We start from the raw sequence: 26690 nt of genomic DNA on the forward strand, positions 1-26690 counted from the left end.
TACAATTTAGGGATCATGGCAGGTGGAAAAACAACTGAAGGGTCCTGGAGATTCCACAGTGCAAATTGTCAGATCATATATTTAGAAGGAGAAGGGACCTTAGAGGTTATCTAGTCTACTTTCTTCATTTTAGAGCTAAAGAAACTGAGGCCCAGACAAATAAAGTGATCCATTTAAAACCTCATAGATAATACATGACACATCCAGAATTTGAATCTGGGACCTCTGACTCTCTTTCTTCTATACCAAACTCCCTCTGACTATAGGTAGATGAAGAGTTCACACCTCCACACTGGGCACCCCACCTCTGTACCTCCACTATGGTTACAGCCTTGATCCATTGGTTTGCAAAACCTTGCTAATGACCCTGTAGATCTGCTTGGTTTTCACACTGTAGATGATTGGATTAAGGACAGGAGGAAAGTAGAAGTGCAGATTTGACAACAGCACATGAATATATGGAGGGGAATTGTGGCCAAACCTGTGCACAAGAGCCAGAATGATCCAAGGGATATAAAAGATAGCAACTGCACCTATGTGTGAGACAGAGATACTGAAGGCCTTGTGCCGCTCATCAGGAGATGCGATGCTGAGAATGGATTTGATAATCAGCACATAGGAGAGGATGATGCATGGAATGTGTATGCCTGAGGTCATAATGAGGGCAAGGAGGCCAACAATGCTGTTGATCTTGGTGCTTGTACAGGACTGTTTAATCACATCTGGGTGATAAAAGTAGGAGTGTGAGAGAATATTGGTACCACAGAATGACAGTCTCTTGAGGAGCAGGAGGAGAGGCATCAGATTGATTAACATCCTCACAAAAATCCCTAGCCCAGCTTTAGCAGTTCTGGAGTTGGTTAAAATGGTGGCATATCTGAGGGGTTTGCGTATGGCAATGAAGCAGTCAAAAGCCATGGGCAGAAGCACAGAAGACTCCATGAGGGTGAAGCCGTGGAGGAAGAACAGCTGTACAATGCAGCCATTAAGGCTGATCTTCCTGGCATTGAACCAAAGGACCCCAATTGTGGTGGGCAAGGAAGAAACTGTGATGCCCAGATCGGTGGCTGACAGCAAGGAGAGAAAGTAGTACATGGGCTCGTGGAGGCTCTGCTCAGTGATCACACATACATGATCATAGCACTCCCTAAGATGGCCATGGCACAGAGACAACAGTAAGGGATAGAGACCCACATGTGAAAGACTTCAAGTCCTGGAACACCTGTGAAGAGGAAGGTAGGCGAAGTGATGTTACTCCAAGATGGCATGATGACCTGAAGACTCCACATTTGTAGTCAGAATGCTGTAAGGATAAACAGCAATAATTTCCCTTCAAATTTATGTGAATTCATTTCTATCTTCAAAAAGTTTCAGTGGCTGTCTGTTGTTGTCCAGGATAAAATATAATTTAAAGCTTTCCCACAATCTTTGTCTAGCATAGTTTCCAGAATGATTTCACTTTTCCTCATACATTTGACATTCCTGCCAAAATGATCTAGGCATCCAGGTAACAGAGTGTGCCTGTGTGTGTGGGGGAGGCAGTGGGTTCCAGCTTTACAGTCAGGAAAACAACTTCAAATCCTACTCAAACCTCTACTTGCTGTGTGACACTAAGTAAGCCACTACAACTACACCTCTCCAGGCCTTAGTTTTGACATCTGTAAAGAAGAAGTTGAACTTGATGGTCTCCAAAGTATCTTCAGCTTTAAATCCATGATCCCTTTTGCCATTCCTTATACACTGTATTTTATCTTTCATCTGTAAACCTTCATACAGACTGGACTCCATAGCTGCAACATTCTTTCTCCTTACTCCTGTTACATAGAATCCATACCATCTTCAAAGTATAGATGGGGTACTCATTCCTACTAGGTATCTCCTAGATCTAACTAATGGTTAGTACTATCCCTTGCCGTTCCAAGTATTTACTTATTATATATTTTGTATTTACCAATCTCTATATTGTTTTCCATGAGTAGAATGTGCAGTCCTTGAAGTTACTGTTGTCTTTTCCCCCTTTGTATCCTAATCGTGACAGTGCTCGTTTCTTGTCAAAAAGCAATCAGGTAATTAACATCTATTAAGTGATTACTATGATCAAATGGGTGCAGCTAGGTGGTGCAGAGGGTAGAGTGCCAGACCAGAAGTCAGGAAGTTCAAATCTGGCCTCAGATTCTTACTAGCTGTGTGACCCTGGGCAAGTCAAGTCACTTAAACTGGGTTAAATGACTTGCCCAGGATCACACAGCTAATTAGTTCCTTATCTGTGAAATGAACTGGAGAAGGAAAGGGCGAACAGCTCCAGTAAATTTTCCAAGAAAACCCAAAATTGGGGCACAAAGAGTCAGCCACAACTGGAAAAACTAAACAGCAAGTGATCAAGTGAGATAATTATGAAGTGGATTTCAAACTATATAAAGGTTAGACATTATAGCTAGACATCTAAGTGGGGCCATGGATAGAATGATGAATCTGGAGTGAACAAGATCTGGCCTTAAATTCAACCTTAGACATTGAGTAGCTTCATGGCCATGGCAAGTTCATAAACAACTCACTTTACCTATCTGGCCTTAGTTTCCTCATCTGAAAATGAGTGTCATAACAGGACCCAACTCCCAGGAATGTTTTCAGAATAAAATGAGAAGAAATTTTTAAAGCACTTTGCAAACTTTAAAGAGAAGTTTATTAATGTTAATTTTTGTTGTTGATATCCTTTTCTTACAAGCACTATACTTTGCACCTGGAATATAATATAATCATTTATTCCTCAATAAAATCTTTTTGAATAGAATTCTTTAATTAATCATTATTGATTATGCACCTACTTCATGCCAGTGGCATTTTTGTCTGAATCATTAAGGTCCTTTGAACTCTTCAGTTAAGCTTTATATACTGGGAGCCAGGTTCAGAGAAATTATCTAGCTTTTCTGTTATTTTTGACTCTTATCTCTTTCTGCTCCAATCCATGCTCCACACATCTGCCAATGTGATTTTCCTTAAGGGTAGATCTGACCATGTTAGCCTGCTGATATTCCTGTTTTTCGTAGGATAAAATATTAACTCCCTTGTTTGTCTTTCAAAGATTTTTACTTCCTCTCCTTTACTTGAAGAGCCAACTTCCACCATGTGATGATCACACTATGATTTTTATGAGTTCATTCAGAACTCATTTTGATGGTGGCAAAACAACAGACTTTAGCATAATTTATGATTCCTTTGACTTTCCAAAGAAAAATGAATCAAAGGTAAGACTTACAAGGTATGAAAAGAAAAAGACAACAAGAAAGCAGGGAAAGGTGCACTAGAAAAGAATGAAGAAAGTTATGGATACAGCAATGGCACATACTGGTGCTGGCAAAAAGGAATAAAAGGCACTAGGGATGATTGTTTATCCATGAATGTTATATGGGATTTTCAATAGAGCATAAATAAAACCAAAAACCTTAAAAAAATCTTTTACGATATGACCTCAAGTTGTCTTTCCAGGCTCATATAAATTACTAGATGATGGGTTCCCAGAGGACAGGGATTTTTTTATGCCTTCCTTTCAGCACTAAGCGCTATGCCCCTGAAGCACAGTAGATGTTTAGGAAATGTTTACTGACTGAATGACTTCCTGCACTATTAAGTCCAGCCAGATTGGCATCTCTGATCTTTCCACAAAGCACTACATTTTCCATCTCTATGCCTTAATGCTGGCTGTCCTCTAAGTCAGGACTGCTCTGCTTCACATGTGCCGCATAGAGTCACCCTCTCTCTCTTCCTTCATGACTCAGTTCAAACAACATTTCCTACCCAAAGCATTTTCTGACCCCTTGCAACTGCTGATGGCATGCCTGTCTTTTATTTAGCTACTTTATATTTATATTTATTGGGGCAGCTAGGTGATTCAGTGGATAGAGCACTGAGCTTGGAATCAGGAATACTCATCTCCTTGAGTTCAAATATGGCCTCAGGCACTTACTAGCTGTGTGACCCTGGGCAAGTCACTTAACCCTGTTTACCTCTGTTTCCTCATCTGGAAAACTAGATGGAGAAGGAAATGAGAAACCATTCTAGGACCTTAGCTGAAAAACAAAACAAAACAAAACAAAAACAAAAACAAAGAAAAAATGGAGTCACAAATAGTTGCACATGACTCAACAACAACATATATTTTGTAATTGTTCACCATATACTTGCACATGTACACATTCTCTCTCCTGTTAGAATATAAGCTCCTTTAGAAAATAGCTGGTCCCTTTTTCTTTCTTTCAATCCCCAGCACCAATCATAGCACCAGACACATAGTGGGCTCTTCATAGATGCATATTTATTGATTCATTGCGTCACTTATCTGGGTCCCATAGTACTTCTCACATGGAGAACTCTATTGCCTTTTGTTGTTCATTACCCGTCTTGTGATATATCTGAGCAGGTGGAATGCTACACTTCTGGAGCAAGACTTTAGATTATGTGTCAGGTAGGAGATAGTAAGGTTAAAAAAAAATAAGTCAAGTATGTACACTTGTACTTCAAAGCCACAGGGGATATCTGGGTCAAAGTAAAGGTCAGAGTCATCATCTCCTGTCTTTCAGTTCAGAGTTCTTTCCTTTAAGCCACATAATAGCATTAAATATCTGAATGAATAGTGAAAAATTGAGACAAGAATGGGAATAGGGACTGGACCTATACTTCTGTTGTTATAAGGAATTTCCAAATGAGAAAACAAGGAAGCTTTTGCGTTTTATACAAATTGCTAGATATCATGTAGAATTCTGCCATCACTAAGCCCTCCCTAACCTTGCATTACTGTTGTAGGGGACAGTTCCGATTTTCTACCCACAGAGCATCTGGTAACTCCACGTTTTCAACTCAAGTAACTCAGATGCTTGTATATCATCACTCATGAAATAGGCTAATTCATTGTTCTTTTTTTATGCTCTTTCTCTTCAGAAAAATCTTGACCACAACTGATTTCAGATATATTGGCCAGTTTTGGATTCTGAGAAGGAAAGGCCAAACTCCTTAGAGGTTTGATAAAGGCTGTCCAGCAAACAGCTGCTCCCACTTCTTATAACATCTTATCTCACTCTCTCAATTCCTCTTTATTTGGCTTAGCTTCAGTTTTCTTCAACCACCTTGTTATGCCCATATCTTTGTCCATCACATTCCTTTCCTTCACACACTCCTCTCCCTTCACATCAGCTAATCTACTAACAACCCTCTCACATGACTTTCGTAGGTTTGCATATTCATTCATGCTATCTCCTCAACCTTGAATTGTCTTCCTTCTGGCAGATGGACTACTAGTCTATGCTTTTTCTGAGTGATTCTCACAGCTCACAACCCGCTGGGGATCAGTGACTATGGTAGCTCTCCCTCTCACCTTCTGCCCTCTTCTTCAGTTTCCTTTTGTGTGTTGTCTTCTCCCATTGCATTGGAAGTTCCTTGAGGTTAAAGACTATCTTTCTCTTTTTCATATTTGTGTCCCCAACACTTAGCACAGTGTCTGGCACATAGTAGGTGTTAAATAAATGTTTATTGACTATTGACTCTTCCCATTGACTAAATGGCCTTTACATTTCCTTTCCTCTCTAAATCTATGATTCTATGAGTCCATGTTTTCTTATGAATCTCCCAGCTCTACATCTATGTTATATCGATCAGAGGTCTTGCTACTCCCATAGCCATAGTCTCAAAGGATCATAGATTTAGAGCTGGAAAGGTATTCAGAAAGTCTTCTCCACCTCTCTCATTGTACAGATGAGGAAACTGAGGCCAAAAGGTTCATTGATTTGTCCAACATTATACAGGTAGTAAATAGAAGAATGAGGATTCACAACCAGCTCCTCAGACTTAAAATCCAGTCTTTTTTTTTCCTTTGTAGGATAAAGCCTTTTGTTGATTTAGTGATTTCTATTTTCAAATATCTGAAAGTCTGACATGAGAGAGAGGGAGAAGTTATATTTTACATAGTCCCATGATAGAGGTCCTTTTTTATGTCTGTGATATAAAGAATTTTCTTTTAACCAGAGCTATTCAAGAATAGAATGTTTCCTTTTTAGGTAGTTAGTTGACATTTTGTTTGTTTATTTGTTTTGGTTACTGGACAAGTTTAAGTAAGGAAAGGGAATTTGAATTAGATGATTTATGAAATCCTTTCCCACCGCATGGAACTTTGATTTTATTATTTACGTCTATAAATGATTTAAATCAATGTGTTAATTTACCAATTGATATTTAGAGTTGATATTATCTCTCTCATTGCAGAACAGGTTGTATCCTTAACAGAAGGAATTTCAGGCATGAGTAAACAGGTAGGTGGGGAAGGTGAGGAAATGATAAGACAGAAAACTTTCATTGTTCCTAGGTGAAGAGCTGTTCTGTCACTGCTTTTTTCTGGTTCTAATACCTACTGGCATTGGTAGATCAGGAATATTTAGAATTGATAGAGCGCCGGGCACCACCAAGCACCCCTGATGTATCATTTGGGAGACATGTTTCACCTCTAACCCTGCTTTCCACAATGCCTAAAATAAAATTCATGGTCATGGTATAAACTTTATCCATTCTGCCCTAGATAAGACTGAGCAAAGCAAAAGGAAAGAGGAAGCTCTGTATCAAATTTGGAACTATTTTGGGATTATTGAGGGTCATTTGGTATGATGTCTAGAACTCCTTTTTTTTATTATTGAATTGGCTGGTGCCGTTCTTCACCTTCTCTCCCCCACCACCCCAGAATGAGGGGACAGGCCCCTTGCCTTACCTACCTCTCTTCTCTGTTAATCTATTTGTTAGTGGTGATGATTCTCTCTCCAAACACCTCTTGCTGAATGACTCTCTCTCCAAACACCTCTTGCTGTGTAGCTGCCTTTATATACCTTGTGCTTACTTTACACGGCAAAAACAAGGGCTAGAGCAACTCTCCCAGGGAGACACTTTATAGAGAACCAGCAAGGAGCCTCACAAAACTCTTGAGGAAATTTCAAAGGAAAAGGAAGAGACATCATGACACCAAAGAGGGAAAATTGGAAGATCTATTTTTTTTTTCTTTCTGCCTCCCTTCAGGCCCTTCCTCACCATCACGATTTGAGACAATGATCAGAGCATCAGATTTTCAGAAATACCAAATAAAAAGTCAGGGTGAATCGTGCCTACACAATTTTCCTCAGTCATCACCCTTTACACTTTTAAATTTCACATTGGACTTTAATTCTTTTAGCTACTATCTAATCCCATTGCTTTTTTTCTTCTAATTGTATCTCTTCCCCCTCTTGATTATAGAATTACAAAGGTATTATGTGGACAGTAACAATGGAAAGTAAAGAGAAAGCTGAATCACTTAATTCATTTCTTTCTAAAGGAAAATCATATTTTTCTGAAAAGGTCAGAAAATAATTCATGGCAAATTAACACTAAAGATAAGTAGAGAGTAATGAAAAACTACTTCCCATGTTACTGAAAGAACAGGTTGATGAGACTACTAAGTCACTATTCATGAGGTCTGAAAAATCATGGACAATAGAAGTACATAAGATCCTAGATTTAGGCATGAAAAGGCCCTGGAAAATTTAGTCCAATTTCTCCATTTTTTTTATTCTTAATTTAACTAATACAAAAAAAAGATAATATTTCCATATAAAAAGTAGAAGAAGAAAAAGATTTTTACGAGGAAAGGTGCATCTTTAATATATCCTACTTAGATAGATAGATAGATAATAGATAGATAGATAGATAGATAGATAGATGGAGAGATCTATTTCAGCATTACTTATCATTTTTGTTCATTTCCTCCTCTGAATTTCTTTCATTTCTCTCCTGCACTGTTGTTGCTGCTTTTGTTGTTGTTCTTAGTTCTTGAAAAGGACCATGACATCATGGAGGTGATACCGTGACATACAAGTGAATTGGATTTCAGTGAGGGAGGGCTATGCAAAGTCATCAGCTTCACTTTCTCCTCCAGAGCCATCTGGATTCAGTGGCAAGATATAGATCAGGATGACTGGAGATGACCCTGTGATTCAATGACCCTGTTTTCTTTCTTTTCTCCTTCTTGGGAGCAATCTCATCATTACCTCCCCTTCTCCCTTCAGATCCTTTCCAACTAAAAAAAAAAAAAGGACACAATTCTTATAACAAGTAAGCAAAGTCAAACAAAACTAATCCATACCCAATGTTCTTTGCTCTTTCTTTTCTTCACTTTTTCTTATTTCATGTTTTATTTTCCCCAGTAACATGTAAAAACAATTTTAACAATTTTTTTTTGTTTTTCAAATTTGTAGCTCCAAATTCTCTCCCGGCCATTCTACCCCCATCTTTAAGAAGGCAAGCAATTTGACATAGGTTATACATATGTAGTCATGAAAAACACATTTCCATATGAGCCATTCTGTGAAAGAAAACAGAGACAAAAAACCCCCAGAAAAATATAGAAAGTAAAAAAAAAGTTTCTTTAATCTGCATTCAGGCTCTACCAACTCTTTCTCTGGAGATGGACAACACCTTTCATCATAAGTACTACAGATTCGTCTTGGATTACTGTATTGCTGAGGATAGCTGAGTTACTAATAATAGATCATCATGTGTATTGCTGTTATTATATAAACTGTACCTCCTGGTTCTGCTCATTTCACTTTGCATTGGTTCATGTAATCTTTCCAGGTTTTTCTGAGAGCATCCTGCTCATAATTTCTTAAAGTACAATAATATTCCATCACAATCATATACAATAACTTGTTCAGTCATTCTCCAATCAATGGTTATCCCCTCAATTTCCATCTTTTTGTCACTACTAAAAGAGCTGATATATATATTGATAAATATATATACATATACATACATATATACATATATATATGTATATATATACACATGCATATATATACACATACCGAAAGGGTATGCATGGTTTTATACCCCCTTAAGCATAGCTCAAAATTGCTCTCCAGAATGGTTGAATCAGTATACAACTTAATCAACAGTACATTAGTATTTTATTTTCCCAACATCCCCTTCAACATTTGTCATTTTCACTTTATGTCATATTATCCAGTCTGATAGCTATTATAGAAGAGGAAAGTTTATTTTAGAGAGATTGTGATTTGTCCAGGGGACAGAAGGATTAAGTGTCTGGGGAAGAATTTGAATGCAGGACTTCTTGACTCCACATCCACCATTATCTCAATGTTACCTTTCACTACAAGCCATCATGGATTCAGAAATATTAATCCTTTTCAACAAAAAAAAATGACTAAACTGATACATCAAAGTTATGTCACAAAGTATACACAGATTTCTGCAAAACATTTGACCACATTTCTCGGGGATGCTTGTGGATTGGCAGATATAAGCTAAATAGCAATATCATACACTGAATTCATGAATTGGTGGAATAAAAAGATCCATACAATAGTCTTTTTTTGGATCAATGAAAATGTTTAAGGAAATCTCTCTCGCTTTGTACCATTTAACCTACTTTTTTCGGTAATTTGGATAAAGGCATAGACACTATACTTATTGAATTTTAAAAGGCACAAAGCTAGAGCAATAGTTAACATGAACAACAGAATCAAATTCTAAAAACATTTTCATGGGCTATAAAAAGGATTAAATTAATTAGATGAAATTCACTGTAGGAAAATATGAAGCTTTACACTAAGAGTTTTTTTTTTTTAATCTACAAAAGTATAGGTTAGGGAATGTGCATTTAGACATCTGTTTACTTTTTTTAAAAGCCTGATTTATGTATATACAAGTATCATATGAGTCAACAGTGTGATATAATATATAGCATCAAGGATTACAAAGCACTTTTTCAGCAGTATCTCATTTTATCCTCACAACAATTCTGATGGGTAGATGGTATTATTTCCCTTTTACAGGTAAGGAAACTCAGGAAGATAATGATTAAATGACTTCTAGCTAGTCAGCATCTAAGGTAGAATTTGATCTCTGTTATATCTTTTTTCATATCTTTTTCCAATTGGGGTTAAGTGACTTGCTCAGGGTCACACAGCTAGTAAGTGTCAAGTGTTTGGTCTGAGGCCAAATTTGAACTCAGTTCCTCCTGATTTCAGGGCCAGTACTCTAGCCGTTGCACCACTTAGCTACCCCTGATCTCTGTTTTTTCTGACTTCAGATTCAGCACTTTAGTCACTGGGCCTCCTAGCTGCCTCTATAAGCAAAAAATCTGATATGGTCATAAGCTACATTAGTAGATGAACAGTGTTCAAAAATTAAGAATAGGTGATGAAGCTAGAATATCCAACTTTGGGGATATTCACATAAAGTATTGTGTTTAGTTCTGGGAACCACCTTACATGGAGAACATTTACACACTGGAGTTTATTCAAGGATTGGTGAACCACACAATGAGAGTGTGAGTAGCCAAGAAAACAGAAGCAACTCCATTTTGTCTATAGTTCCTCTGTTTTCTCTCTGATTCTATTTGTATTGAAGGCTCTGCCCTTGATTTTGAGCTTCCCTACTGCTGAAATAGCAAGTGTCCAGACAATCCTATCTATTAGGTCAGGGATGCAAGAAACAACTGATGTAGTAACAGTAACCCTGTTACACTCCCCCAATATTGTCCCCAAGGCCAAGAAACAAGCTCTGTCCAACCAAGAGGTGCACCTTAGCCAGTTTATCTTCTGCCTAATTAAAACCTATGTAATGCTTGTCTTTTCATGCTTTGAAGGAGTTCCTGCCTAGGCAGGTGCATATCCCTAGGTGGTAAAATCAATAAACCCTCATTGGTTCCTACATTTTTGGTTCTGGTTTCAGTTTATTTCAACACCAACAATTTTACCCACAAGAGCATGAGGAGATTGGGGGTGAATGATAGTTGACTTACTTGAATACTTTAAAATCCCTCTTGTAAAAGATGTATTAGACTTTTTTTTTGCAGTGACCTCATAAGACAGAAGGAAGAGCAATAATTGGAAAGTGATGAATTAAAGAGAGATAAGTTCTGTTTTGCTAGAGAAAGATAAATAGAAAAAATTTCTTACCAAGCAGAGTTATATTTAAGTGGAATGGCCTGCCACAGGTGACATTCCCATCATTAAAGATCTTTTAAAAAGAGGGTGGATAAGGGAAGCTAGGTGATGCAGTGGAAAGAGCTCTGGACTTGGAGTCAGAAGGAACTTAGTTAAATCCATCTTCAGACACTTGACACCTACTAACTGTGTGACCCTGGGCACTTAACCCTGACCAACTCATCAAAAACTTAGATAGATAGATAGATAGATAGATAGATAGATAGATAGATAGATAGACAGATAGATAGATAGATGAAAAAGAGGGTGGATGAATACTTGCCAGGACTGTCATGAAGAAGATTGCTCTTTAATTATGATTAGATGACTGATGAAGACCATTTTGACTCTGACATTCTATGATTCTGTAAAGTATCTGTCTTTTGAGGAAGCCTTCTCTCATAATGCAATCCACATTACTCTCTCCTCTTTCTGATCACACAAAACAGGTCTTTCACACCTGCCTCTCTAGTTCCTTACTTTTATTAATAAAAACCCATACTTACATAGCACTTCAAAGTTCACACAGTACATTTCTCGCAAAAATTCTGTTAACAAAAACAGTATAGGTGTTTTTGACTTCTTTTTACATAGAAGATTTGACTCATATTTCTCTCAATTCCAAATTTATATTTGTTACCACTATTCCATGTTACCTCTCAATTGAATACACTGCATTGTCTCATATTGTTATGTTTCATATATGTGAGTTTCATCTCTCCAGCTAAACTAGGACCTACTTCTATCTTGAACATGTCTCGGTAATATACTATTTAAATATGAATCATCATTATCATCTTCTACATCATTATCATTTATATGATTAATATAAAAATAATTCTGATACAAATCACTATCCTCCTATTCTCTTATGTTTAATATTCTTTGGAGTATTGCACAGATGGATAAAATAATTTCTTTTTGAAATCATATAAAAATGTGAAAATACAACCCAGTTGTATGCTCACTGAAGCTATGGGCAAGCAAGAAGCTGGGTAAGCCAAACTATGTAGGCTCACTGAAGCATCCTTTGTATGGCTTTAGTTATAGATAAGACAACAGGGATAATAGATGCCACATCCTATTTCCACATTATTTTGATCTCCCTAGCTAGGTCTCTGTATTTTGGAAGCATTTCCTTTCATGTAACTTGGAGATTATAAGTATTTTGTATGCTCACATGTATTTGGCATACTATTCTGAATTTTTATGGATAAATGTTATTTTGGGATGATAACAAAGATTATGATGATGATGAGAATAATGACAGTAACTATACAGTTCAGTTCATTTTGGGCACAAATATGTATGGCTTTCAGGGAACTGATATCCTCCGAGTAAGAAATGGTGTTTAGATAAGGTAGTCATAAGCATTATGGAACTTATAGTCTAGTAAGGGGAATATTACACACATATAACTATTATAAAATGCTTAATAATCAATGAAAGAATAAATACATAGATGAAAGTATTTTATTAATCACTATATGCCAAGCTGCTGAGTGCTAAGGATACAAACGTAAAAGCAAGATTATCTGAACCCTAAACAAGCTCATCTTCTAATGGGAAAGACATCATGTATAGGAAATAGTGACTGGGGAAAGACATTATGGTTTGGGTAATACATCACGAAGATGATACCCCATGCTGAACAACTTAAAAACATGTGTTTTGTAGAGGCAATAGTTACAGTGATTTGATTACAATTCTTTGGAAAAGAGGTAAAATTGGAATTGTGAGAAAAAGGAGGATATAGGAAAATCAAGGCAGAAAAAGGTCAAGGTGAGGAGGAGGTAGTATACAGTCAAATGGCCTAGTTTCTCTGGTCAGTCCAGTTTGGAGGATGAGACCTTAGCAGCAGTAAAAGCAACAGTGTGGAAAGTGGTTGGGTGGAGATGAGAGCTTATGCTCTTAGTGACACTGAAATTTAGTGAATTCCTTGTAGATGTAAGTGAACCAGAGATTTAAAAAAAAAAGAAGTTCTGAAAGTGATCTGAGGGAAGAAAGGAGTACTCTGCTGATTTTTCAATACATCATTTTTTTTTCTAATACATTATTTAAAGAACGTCATTGACAAAATGAAAGAAGAGATCAAATTGTATGGATAATGTTTGGAGAAAATAGGAACTTTATCCTGGACAATAGAGGACATAGAAGGGAAATAGGTTCATAGACTTAGAGATGAAAAGAACCTTAGATGTCTTCTAGTTAAACATATTCTTTTTACAAATAAAGAAAATTAGGATTTGAAAGGAAGTAATGATTTGTCCAAATTAAGACAGACAGTGAGTATCAGAACCAGGATTTAAATCCAATTCTTCTGACCCAAAATCTAATTCTTTTTTCATAACATCATAGTACCATAATAGATGACTCCAAGTACAGAAAATGAGTTAGCCATCTGCTTGTACTTGTGTCTATACACAGCACAATAATCCAAATCATTGATTGAGCAGTACAGGATCTTTGTCCAGCTTTATATCAATCAATTTTGGGCTTTTTTTTTTCCTTTTTAGTAATTACAAATCCAATATTTGTACCATATAATTAATGTTAGTTTACAAGAAAATGATGAGACATTTCCAAATGTGTTGCTGAACTGTACATACAGCATTTTTAAATATTTGTTCCTTTTTTTAAATTCTGAGTTCCAAATTCTGTCTGTCCAGACCCTTTCACACACATTGAGAAGAGAAACAGTATGATACCCACTAAACATTTGAAATCGTGGAAAACATATTTCTACACTAATCATATTTTAAAAAAATAAAGAAAAATAAAGAAAATGAAGAAATAAACTTCAATCTGCATTTAAAGTTCATCAATTTTCCCTCTTGTAGTGGATAACATTTTTCTCCGTAAGTCTTTAATAAATCATTGTAGTAATCAAAGTAGCTAAGTCTTTCATAGTTGATGAATGTTATTGTGTACAATGTTCTCCTGGTTCTACTCATTTCACTTTGCATCAGTTGATATAAGTCTTCCCAGGTTTTTCTGAAGCCAATCTCTTCTTCATTTGTCATAGCACAATAGTAGTTCATCACAATCACGTAGCATAATTTGTTCAGCCACTGGATCAATTGATCAATATCTTCTCAATTTTCAATTCTGCCACCACAAAAAGCTGCTATAAATATTTTTGTGCATATGTGTCCTTTTTCCTTTTTCTTTGATCTCTTTGGAATATGAACTTAGTGGAAGTACTGCTGAGTCAAAAGATATGCAGTGTTTTGTAGCCCTTTGGGTATATTTCCACATTTTTCTCCAGAAGGATTAGATCAGTTCACAACACAACTCCACCAACAGTGCATCATTATACCTATTTTTTCACATTTCCTCCAGTTTGTAATTTTTTTTCTGTCATGTTAGCTAATCTGATACGTGGAAGGTTATACCTCAGAGTTGTTTAATCTAATTTTTTAAATTATTAGTTGAGAGTATTTTTCCTATGGTTATTGATTGGTTTGATTTCTTCTTCTGAAAACTGCCTTTTCATACCATTTGATAATTCATCAATTGGGGATGAGCTCTACATATATTAAGTCTACAAAATATATCCAATTCAGATCTCAATTTTTCACGCCACTGATCCCTTTGGCCATCTGTTGAAGCCAATGGGCTCCTTCTTAGTATCACATCTTTAAATGAATAAATAAAATACACAGGGTTAAAAATGAACAAATTATATTGAAATAAAATTGATTTTAAAAAAGCTCAAGGACCTTAGGTTAATAATTTCTCCTGTAATATCTTAGTTTAATAAACCTGGTGAAAATAGAAATTACATCAGTCTTATTAGAAAATCTATGCTGGGCCCTACCTCAAGCTCCTTCACCTCCAGGAAAAAGAGATCTGACTACAGAAGGATGCTGGTTATAGTGTGTGCATATTGAGATGATCTGTGCTCTCAAGGCTGCATCCTCTTCTTCTCTCTTCATCTTATATCCCTTGGGTGGACTATACCTTTTTCCTACATTTCAGTGATTTCCCTGATGTACTTTCTTATCTTTACTTTCTCTCCCCAAACACTTCTTTTCTCCCTAGGAAGGCCTATTGTTCCTTTTTATCTATTGTAAATCAAGTCATATTCTTATGGGTGTGAGAGGCAGGTATCGGCATACTACTACTACTACTACTACTACTACTACTACTACTACTACTACTACTACTACTACAATCATTGCCAATACTGCCACTCCTACCACCGTCACCATCACCACCACCACAATTAGTGCTACTTGCAATAGTGTTACTACTGCTACTATTACTACCACCACTACCACTACCAACACTGCTACTACTACTACCACCTCCACTATTACTACTACTATTACTAATAGTAGTATCACAACCACTACTGCAACTCCCACCACCATTACCAATACTGAAACTATTACTATTACTACTATTATCACTGCCACCAACACTACCAATATCACTATCACTACTACTTCTGCTCATAATAAGCATTCACATCTCTAAAGCATTGTAATGTTTATATAGCCTCCCCAATCACTTACCTCATGATGTAAGTAGTATCCCTATTTCCTGGACAAGGAAATTGAGGTTATAGAGGTTAAGGAGTTTCTCCTTAGTCATACAACTAGTAATTTTTGAAGCTAAGATTAAAACACAGATTTAAAATCTTCAAGTGCTTCTTCTTCCTCTTCTTTCTCCTCCTTCTCCTTCTCCTCCCCCTCCTCTCCCTTCTCTTCCTCCTCCTCCTCCTCCACTTCTTCTTCTTCTTCTTCTTCCTTCTTAATCTTCTCCTGTTCCTCCTCCTCCTTCTTTTTCTCCTTATTTTCTTCTTTTATATTGTCTTTTGCTTCAGTGTCTTTCCATTCCCATCTTTTTTGTTTCTTTCATGACATTTGAAATTGTGGATTATTATTTTTCAATTCTGTCAATCATTTCTCTTATTCAGGCCATAAATGTTATTTTCACAATTCTTATTTCTCTCTTGAACCAAGCAAGAACATCCTGCCATGTTTCCAAGCTCTCTTTTGAATCCATAGTTTTCTGCCTTATCAGGCATTGAGTGATTTTCCTTTACTTTTCAATGTTTATTCATATATGTCTCAATTCAGACATCTATCAGTTGATATCACTTGGTCAACCAGACTTAATTAGCATTTAGTTAGGGATGTTTCCTAAAGTGAAATAATAAGAAGTTAAAAAAATACATTCCTCTGAAAAGTCTGTGTATATTCTCCCATCAGTGCCTAGAGATTTCAGGGGAAGGTGGGTTCAAGATCAGAAAGCCTATGAGACAAAAGGATAATGCACATCTTCTAACTGGCGGGGAAAAAAAAAAACAACAAAACCTTTTTTTCCAGCTCTGTGGCACATTCAGGAAGTTTCCCCTAGGCATGTTGGAGTTTTTTGTTGGGTTACTTGTGGAGTTCTCAGGCTGCCTTTCTTCAATTTGTCTAGTTTGTCTTTGGCTCCCAATGCAGACATTACAACAGCTGTTATGGGGAAACTGTCCAAATGTAATTCTCACCTCTTTTTCATTGATTCAACTGAGAAGTAAGAGTGCTCAATATTGTTTGAGGTGGTGGTAGGCACAAATCAAGTTTCCCTAAAACAGAGAAGTATGTGTGGGTGCAAATGAATATCCCTGGAACAGAACATTATAAGTACACTCAGACATGGGCTCTGCATTTTTGCCTCAGGGAGTAGAGTTCAATTTTGAGGGAGTTGTGGACAGTAATTATAACATAAAAAGAATATACATCTATGTATTATAATCATTATGTATTCTTATATCATTCATTTAACTATCTTGTGTGTATTCCATTGCTACTTTTAATTATACATACACACACATATATGTATGTACATATATATACACACATATATATATGTATGTACATATATATGTGCATATATGTGTGTGTGTATGTGTGTGTGTATATGTGTGTGTGTGTGTGTTTGTGTGTGTGTGTGGACTTGGTGTCACTCCCATTTAGAATTTAAGTTCCTAGGGGCAGCTAGGTGCTCAAGCCTTGGAGTCAGGAGGACCTGACTTCAAATCCAGCCTCAGATACTTAACACCTACCAGCTGTGTGACCTTGGGCAAGTCACAACCCAGATCAACTCACCAAAAACAAACAAACAAACAAACAAACAAGAATATCAGTTCCTTGAGAAGAAGGATGCTGATACTAGCTACAATTTATGTTATGTTTTAAGGTTAATGAAACATTTTACAAATATTATCTCATTTGATCCTCCTAACTACCTTGGGAAATAGGTACTATTATTATAATACCCATTTTTAATAGGTGAGGAAAGAGAGATTGAGGGAAGTTAAGTGATTTGTCCAAGGTCACACAGCCAGTAAGTGTTTGAGGCAGGATGTAAACTCAGATTCCTTGACTCCAAGTGCAGAGCCTTATCCACCATGCCACCTACTGCCTTTGACTTTGTATCCATAATATTTAGCTTAATGCCAGGCACATAATAGGTGATTAATAAATGTTTTTTTATTGATTGCATTATTGAGAGCAAGAATTTTTATTTGTTTTTGTATCCCCAGTAACCTAGTATGACCTAGCAGCCCTAAGTTAACTTTATAACCTAGTGCCTGGCACATAGTAGGTAAGTGCTTTTTTTATTGATTGATTAAACATATTCTTATTGAGGATAGATTTTTTTGTCTACCTTTGTATCTTTGGCACCTATCACAATGTCTCATATATGGAAGGATATTAATAAATACTTTCTTTTGAGAGGTGTGAAACAGAGTTATACGAGGTCCAAGGAAAGTTACCATAGAAGAAGTACATATTGTTGCACCTTAATGCAGAGTTTATTTGGGAGGGAAAGCAGTCTGATTTTGCTGGACCATAGAGTGTACGTGGAAGGGAGTAACAAGGTAAGTCTGAGAAAGTAGGATGTAAAACTAGAAAAAATCTTGAATAGCAGACTATAGTAGACTTCGGCCAGCCTTGCTATAATTCCTGCTAAGACCTGATTATTGTACATAGACCTAAAATGAGGAAGAACAAAGGTAAAATGAGAATTTAATGAGATAAGGAGAAAAAAATAGATTCTAATGCTCTTAGTCACTGCACCATCTAGTTAGGGAATGCGATTCAGGGAAAAACTCTTTGGGAAAAATAGATGGGCAAGGAGAGATCATTTGAGTGCTCCAAATATTCGCTTCAATTTTTCACCATATATTTTTATTCATATATCCTTTTATTATTTTTTTAGGCAATTGGGGTTAAGTGACTTGCCCGGGTCACACAGCTAGTAAGTGTCAAGTGTTTGGTCTGAGGCCAGATTTGAACGCAGGTCCTCTTGACTTCAGGGCCAGTGCTCTATCCACTGTGACACCTAGCTGTCCCCTATTATTTTTCTTAAAGGCATAATTATTGTAACTGTAATTACATTATTGTAAACTGAGAGTCAGTACATTCTGAAACAAATGCCAGTCCTGGCGTCTTGCAGGAGTATTCACAAGCAGGAGAGTTAGACCATAGCAACCACTAGGAAGCCACTGAAGATATTTATAAAGGGAAATGACAATATTAGATCTGTAAGTAAGTACGATCATATCTGTGAATGGTCTGAAAGATCAAAGGAAAATGAGGGATGTGGAGAGTGGAGATGAAGCTACCCGTAAGGAAATAGTTGCATAGATTTACAGATAAAACAGAACATGGGGTCATATATTCCAATCTTTGTATTCCAGAAGAGGAAAATAAGATTCATAGGCATTACAAAGTTAAGTGATTTATTCAAAAGGCACACAGGTAGTGAATAGAAGACCTGGAAGTTAACCTCAGGTTCTCTCAACTTCAAGGTCAAGATGTTTTTTATTGTGCCATGCTGTAACAGAATAACTTCCTGCTAATAAATCACTAAGTATGGTCTAGGTCTGAGGCACCATGGTCTCATTAGCTTGCCTAATTCTTTTGAATCTTGCCATGTAAATGGAATAGGTGTAGAAGGTGAGAGGAAAATAAGAGCCAAAAAAAAAAAAAGCTAATTGGGGCTGCTGTAAGGTATGTATCCTTTTATAAAAAAGAATCCTATTGGACAATATAGCTATTTTCTAGCTGGAAGGAGGCATAAAAGGATTATAAAAGATGGAAGCCACTCAAGACAGGAATTCCAATGGTGCAGGTGTTTTCCAGACCAATGGCCAGGTTATTACAAAAGCATGTCAATGTTACCCCCAAATTAATACAATCATGAGCACTGAAGCCTGGTCGGATTTCCTCACCTAATTAAAGAATCATTTATCTTGATTTTTTCTCTCTCTTGCTTTGGCCTCTTCTGGTCAGTGGAGTGCCTGTTAGTGCAGGCTGCAGTGTAAAGATGGATAAGTCTAAGAACCATACCACCCATAACCAATCATTAAAATAGCACAGAAATGGCATCAAGAAACCTAGGTCACCAAGATACGAGTCTCTGAAAGGTGTTGACCCCAAGTTTCTGAGAAATATACACTTTGCCAAGAAACACAACAAGAAGGGGCTGAAGAAGATGCAGGCCAACAACACCAAAGCCATCAAGACCAGAGCAGAGGCCATCAAGTCCCTGATCACCAATGCCTCCAAGGCCAAGCTCCTTAGGCCCAAGATCCCCAAGGCCAGTGCCCAACATGCTGGCCAGAAGATGACCACCAAACATCCAGGCTCCAGATTTGGCATCAAATGTTGAGGCCCCAGGATCATGAAGCCTGACTGTAAGGTTGCCAGAACCACTGACCCAAGGCTGCCAAGCCCACTGACCCCAAGTCTGCCAAGTCTGCCACTAAGGTCAGTAAGTCTGATCCCAAGGCTACCAAATCTGGCCCGAAGACCAGCAAATCTGATGCCAAGGTCGCCAAGTCCAATTCCAAGGCAGCCAAGTCCAATCCCAAAGCAACCAAGTCTGACTCTAAGGCCACAAAGCCCAGTGATTCCAAGGCTGCTAAGCCTGCTGAGTCCAAACCCAAAGATGCTCAGGCTAAAGCTGCTAGTCTCAAGCCTTCAAAAAGGACTCTTCAGGACAAATGAACTTGTTTAAGCCCTAAACCACTGTTTGTTTGTTTTTTTTCCCAGTCAGCGTATGATTATTCTCTTCACTATTTTGAAAGAAATGGTGAGTCATAAAAAATGAATTATTTATCTTGACAGAATTTGCTGTTACACTTTGACTCAGTGAATATATATCCATTCTACTTTCCCCTTCTCACCCTTGTCTCACTACTGCATGATGAACTGGTACCACTACTCTCAAGATTTTTCTGCCCTTTTAAAATAATTCTTATTTGTCCTCTGTACTTTTATAATGAGCCTTGTCTCTAGATAAAGACCTACTGATTTTTAATGCATTATAAAAGTGTGTTTGCAATAAATGAGTGGATCACAACATGAGGAAAGACAAAGAGAAATCCCTGGACCAATAAAATTAATGTATTTAATGTTGATGCTGTATTGAAGCAATCTCTCTCTGTCTCTGTCTCTCTGTCTCTCTCTGTCTCTTCTGTCTCTCTCTCTCTCTTTCTTGCATTCCCCTGAGTAGGAAGAGAGGCTTCAAAGGTTTACTCTAAACATCTAAACTTTCATTAAATACTCTTGCCTTCCACAAGCAAATGTGGCTGGCAGCAAAATTGTTATGCCTTATGCCACAGTATATATTTAGAGTTTTGAAAACTGCTTGTTGGATGAATTTGTGTGTGTCCTCATACTATATTATATGACACATATAAAGGCAGGGACCAAATCTTAACTAAAGTTTTTGTCCCTCCTACACATTGTTCGACATAAGGAATTGTTGCAGAACAAATGTGTCCCAGTGCTCCATTCTTTACCCACAACTAGAAAACCTAGAAATGAAAATTCAACAGAATCATAGTATTTAGTGTTTAAGGGAAGCTAAGAAAAAATTCAGATTCACCATTTCCCTTGACAGAAAAGGAAACTGAAATATGAAGAATGTAAAGGACTTGACCAAAGTCCAACAGGCCAAAAGTAGCCGAGGTGGGGTTAAACTCTTTGGCCCCCAACTACAAATCCCGTGCTCTTTCAACAAAACCACAACTAATGATACCCAACAGTACCTGAACAGGAATCAGTTTGAGAAAGGTTATAAGAGGATTCCAACTTGAGTATAGATTGCGTTAGATTGTAGACACTATAAGGTTCCTGAAAATTGTAAAATTCTGACACTGAAATGTTATCATCTCTCCTCCCTTCATACACACTCATTCTACCTCCAACATCAGTGGAGGGGCATCACAGGAGGCAAAGAGAGTAGATGATATAAGAATAACCTGACCTCTGACCTCCATTCCTTTCCTTAAATGGAAAAGAACAGGGAAAATCTGAGATTGAAATTAAAAATTGATCATTCCTGTTTCCCTGACTCAATGTTCTTTCCACTGTACTACATTGCATTTCATGTTTAATAATGCTATACCTTCCTAAGGCATGAATTGTTAGATAGATGTCCTCCCCCCTCAGAGGAGAATGCACCATACTATTGAGAGTCTTAATCTTCACGGGCCATTTAATATATATACACATGCATAAATGTGTGTATAATATTCTGTATTTAATGAAGTATTTTTAGAATTTCCCCATAAAAGTAGATCATGGAAATAAGACTATATTGTGAAACCATGAATCTTTATTGTATAGAGCTTTTTAAAAAAATAAAAATGTATAAGAAATTCAACATGTTACTTTAACAGCTGTTTTGATTGTGTTTCCTAAAGAACTTTCTTCTATTCTCTTCTATGCATTTTTTAAATGGTCAGAGATCTGCTTTTCTTTCTTTTTATTCCTTTATTTTTAGATGAGCAAAATTATCATTAGCTCTCCCCCTTCCAAAAAAAACACCAATCTCATCTTCAATAAAGAAAGAAAAATGAAATCTTTGTCATAATTTCATATATCCTCTGAAGAGACAAACTTTGATAAACAGATTATAGACAAAGCAAGGCATTCCACAGATCAAACCACTTAGAGAGCCCACCCTAAATAATTTGAGAGGAAAGATTTATATGTCACCAAGGTGACCAAAAATCTTAGCAAACATAAATGTGATAAAACAAAAAGCTGAAGCAATACAATACAATACAATAACAATCATCAATGTTAAGTAACATTGAGCCTCCTTGCAAATTAGTAACTCACTCCCAATGTCCATTTAATCAATACATTTCATTTTGAGTTACAGATTCCCATGTACTCATCTAGTCCTTCGAAATCACCTTTCCTTGAACAGTCTGAATAGATCTCATTCTCAAGGCTTCTTCCAGTAGACCTAATTGTTAGTTTCTAAGTCCTAGGTAATTCTAGTAAAACTTTCAATAAAACTTAGTACCACCTCCAAAATTTGATTTTCCAATAGCTAGTTCATATGGTTAAAAAAAATCTGCTCAAGCCTTATGGTTTTGATCCTACAAACAAAAGAACTATAAGAAGAATATCAAATTAGGAAGCTATAATTCACCTGAAACTTCAAAGAATTTTGGTTTTTACATGCCACTTGCTATTTATTTCTAGCTTGACCTAAACCCTGTACCTGATATTCAGCTGGCTGAAGGAAGAATCTTAAAAAGAATTAAAGAGGGCCTGACTTGGAAAATGAGCCATTCTGTCTCTTAAACTTATCAGACATATACTTCAAAATAGGAAAAATAATTTCACTTATATTACAATTATCAGTGCAATTTTGTGTGTAAAATCATTAATTCGGTTTTGAGAACTTACTACTAAAACATGTTCAAGGCCTGTATATCCCATTAGGAACTTTGAGAAACTAAATAGAGATAGATAAATAGAGATATGTGTGTACCTATGTATCTACATTCGTATGTATGTATGTATGTATATATACACATGCACACACACATATGAACATTATATTTATTTATTTATTTATTCTAAATATTGGTGAAATTAGTATGATCCTGTGTTTCTCAAAATTTACTACTCCATTTAATTAGAAAGCTTTTACACCTTTGTATTATTCCCCCTTTTAAGGATATTATCCCCCATATCATAAGACAGTTCAAGGACTAAATATTTTAAATGAATATATAACTATTAGCAAGTGGATGGCAAGCCCAACAAATTATTCATTTAGTAGCTTCAGATATAGAATTGAGAACTCAAGATTAAAATAATAATATAATTATATATTATCTCCTCTTATAGCAATTCAGATGTTTCAGTATTATTCTATCAACTCATAGGTTTGGCATTGCAATAACAAACTTCTGCTGGTTATCTAACCTGATTATAGAAATTTGTTATGAAAGGAAAAAAGAGGAATATGGTTATGACAATAGCAAAACTGTTTATTTGAAGGCATAGATTGATGTGACACAAGCTATAATAGGGGAAAAGGAACTTTAGTTCCCTTTGAGTCAAGGCAAGAGTCATAGTTAACAACCAATCAGAGCAAAGTTCCACATTATGGATAAGGTATCAAAGTCAGGGTCAGAACTAACCAGGTGGGAAATTTTTTCTGTTCATCAAGAAAATAGCATAATGTGGAAAATTAATCAAGAGGATTTTACCTTGGCCTATGCCAAGGCCATCCCTCAACTTTTTCCAGGGAGAGATATCCATTGTAGCAGTTCTCAGACTGCACTCCCTTTGGGCAGTACATGACATTTCCCTTGAATGGTAGACTACTGACTTAATGACAATTCAGACAGCCATAACTGAAATTAAAACTTAGAATAATACCAAGTTATATTCCCATGAGATTTTACTACAAATAGCAAAATTTCACCAATCATAGCTTAACATTGTGTTGTTATACTATTTTTTTTCATGTTTCAATAACAGTTAAGAATAAGAACATATAAGGACATCCTTTTTGTCCTTCAGTTATAATTTAACAATATTTACATTCCAGGGCTTTACATATACCATAACTACATGCTATTTGACTCAAAACCCTAGAAAAATTGTGACTATATTAAGTCTCCAATCTGCATTGCCTATTCACTCTTAAAGCAAGACAGAAATCTTTGAATCTAAGGGATATTGTTACTGAGTTAATTTAGAGTTGTAACTGCAATACAGACTATATATTAACAGGTATAATATCATAATTTTCACATTAATAAAATAATCTATCATATAAAACTCATTCTTTACTATAAGCAAACCTGTAATTCCCCCACTTTAATTGGGTGGGGTCCTAGTTTCTCCAACTTCATTATTTTAGAATTTTGTGACAAATAACCTGTAAAATTTTTTGTACGTATGAGTCATTTTTCTCTTTCTTTTAACCTCTTTGAGGAAGAGAACACTTTTTATAATTGTGCATTCACATCAGGTCATCCTTTCTAATAAAATGCTTAATAATTGCCCTGCGTATCTGTTTGGTTTTCACATTGTAGATAATGGGATTAAGAACAGGTGGGATAAGGAGGAAGACATTGGCCATCATGGTATGGATGAAAGGGGGTGCCCTCCGACCATATCTGTGCACAAGAGACAAACTGACAAGGGGAATATAGAAAATAGCAACTGCAGTAATATGAGAGACACATGTATTAAAAGCCTTCTGTCGCTCCTCAGGAGACGCAATATTGAGCACTGAACGGATGATCATGACATAGGATATGAGAATACAAGGGCAGTCAATGCCTGTTGTTGAAAAAAGGGCAAAAAGCCCCATGATGCTATTAACCCTGTTGTCATTGCATGATAGTTGAATCACATCCACATGGTAGCAATAGGAGTGAGAAAGAACCTTTGACTGACAAAATGACAGCCTTTTGAGAAGCAGAACCACTGGAGTCATGATTGCAACATCTCTTACAACTATGGCCATACCAATTTGAGCAATCTTGGTGTTGGTTAGAATAGTGGCATAGTGAAGTGGGGCACAGATTGCCACAAAGCGGTCAAAGGCCATGGCTAGGAGCACACCAGACTCCATGAATGTCAGTCCATGGAGGAAAAACATTTGGATGATGCAAGCATCAAGGTTTATCTCTCTGTTATTGAACCAGAAAACTCCCAGTGTGGTAGAAAGAGTGCAAATAGTCAAACCCAGGTCAGTGGCTGAGAGCATGGAGAGGAAATAATACATGGGTTCATGCAGACTATGTTCACGGATCACTACAAACAGAATCATGCTGTTTCCAGAGAGGGCAATGGCATATAAGAGGCAGATAGGAATGGAGATCCAGATTTGGGATTCTCCAAGGCAGGGAATTCCAGTTAGCAAAAAAATCAGTGGCTGGGAAGTTGTGTTATTGAAAGCTGACATGGTGAGCTGAGGAGAGAAATAATGAAATGAGTAATGAAGTAAATAATACAATTTTATACCCTAAAAAAACCAAGTTATTATTTATGCACACAGCTCAACTTCACCCAAAGGATTTTCCTTTCTAGATGTGTGTATTCACTGAATTTTTTATTATTTAGGTGATTTTAAAAAGGATTTTGTACCTTATAACCTGAGGATCCTTATTATATTTTTATACTCACCAGGCACGCCTATTCTATTTTCTACTTTATCAGCAACAGACCCTATAGAAGACCAATCACTGTAGATCCCTTCATTTTTTTAATTTTTGCTTGTATAAGATGCTTACCAGAATTTCTATGTAGAATAATGTCATTTTTGCCCTTGTTTTTTTTTTTTTGTAAATCCTGGTTCTCTCTAGCTCATTCCCACTTGAAATACAGGAAAACTGACCTACTCCAACTTGATCTGAGTCAATTTACCCCTTTTTGGGAAACCTGGTAGACCCTTCACTGAGGTCCCAGGTCAGACCTAAAGAGGATACCCAAATGGCTAAACCCACTGCAATTCAAAACTCCAACCTCAAGAAATTGACCAGTCCCAGTTCCTCTGGTAGCTGTGATTACAAGTGTATAGCATCATGCCTGGCAACAAAGCCTTACTCTATGAATAAATGTGTGAGGAGATATGTAATTTACAAGAATTTTTATAAGTAAGCTGCTTATTCAAAGAGAAGGGAAAAATAATGATTAGTGCTGTTTCTTGTATAAATGTAAATTTAAATATAAGACTTCCCTGGACATACTTGGAATATTCTAAAGAATCAGTTCAGAAACAAGCACATGTGCCCAGGCACAGAGAGGTTGATACCAAAACCTATTCTTGAACTCTCAGTCAAGCTTTTCTGGAAAGTTTGGGGAGAGAAGAAAGAAATCATCTCAGTAACATGCATTTTGAAAGTGTTTTGATAGATGACTGGTTTATGTTGGCCTCTGCTTAATGCTCCACTATCCTGAAGGACTGAAGCATAATAGATGAATCATTAATATTCATAGAACTACTTTTTGGAGGTAGAAAAACCTGGGAGGTAACAGAGTTCAGTTCCCTTTCTACTTCATTGAGCAATATTACAACATCCTTATTAGCTTGTTGTCCACACTTTACTTTAAATGTTCTAACATAGGAAAGTGACTATGTCAAAAATCTCATTTTCAAATGAGTTGCAGAACTAGCTGAGATTACCCAGGTCAAAAGAATACTGAGGAAGGATCCAATCAAAATTTTCATGGAACTGAAGGCTATCTCAAAGAAGATGTAGATCTAGTTTCTGTGGTTTTAGAGAGTACTTAGAATGATCGACTGGAAGTTACAGGAATGGAAGTTTCTGTTAAATTTGAGGAAAAACTTTCTAAAAATTATAGATGATCATCAGTGGGATGGCCTGGCTCATGA

The 26690-nt window shown here is 36.6% G+C and overlaps 1 protein-coding gene and 1 pseudogene across 1 annotated transcript; both read right to left on the bottom strand.

Annotated features, from left to right (window-relative positions):
- Window positions 1-324: 324 nt before the first annotated feature.
- LOC110195202 (olfactory receptor 51F1-like) lies at window positions 325-1418 on the bottom strand (annotated as a pseudogene).
- A 22890-nt stretch (window positions 1419-24308) lies between these two features.
- On the bottom strand, window positions 24309-25259 carry LOC110195126 (olfactory receptor 51F2-like). Its single transcript, XM_020967762.1, has one exon. The coding sequence runs from the start codon at window positions 25257-25259 to the stop codon at window positions 24309-24311; it is 951 nt and encodes a 316-aa protein (XP_020823421.1).
- Window positions 25260-26690: the final 1431 nt, after the last annotated feature.

The sequence above is a fragment of the Phascolarctos cinereus genome, unplaced genomic scaffold, assembly GCF_003287225.1.
Source record: "Phascolarctos cinereus isolate Bilbo 61053 unplaced genomic scaffold, phaCin_HiC Scaffold_726;HRSCAF=1367, whole genome shotgun sequence".
NCBI lineage: Eukaryota > Metazoa > Chordata > Mammalia > Diprotodontia > Phascolarctidae > Phascolarctos > Phascolarctos cinereus.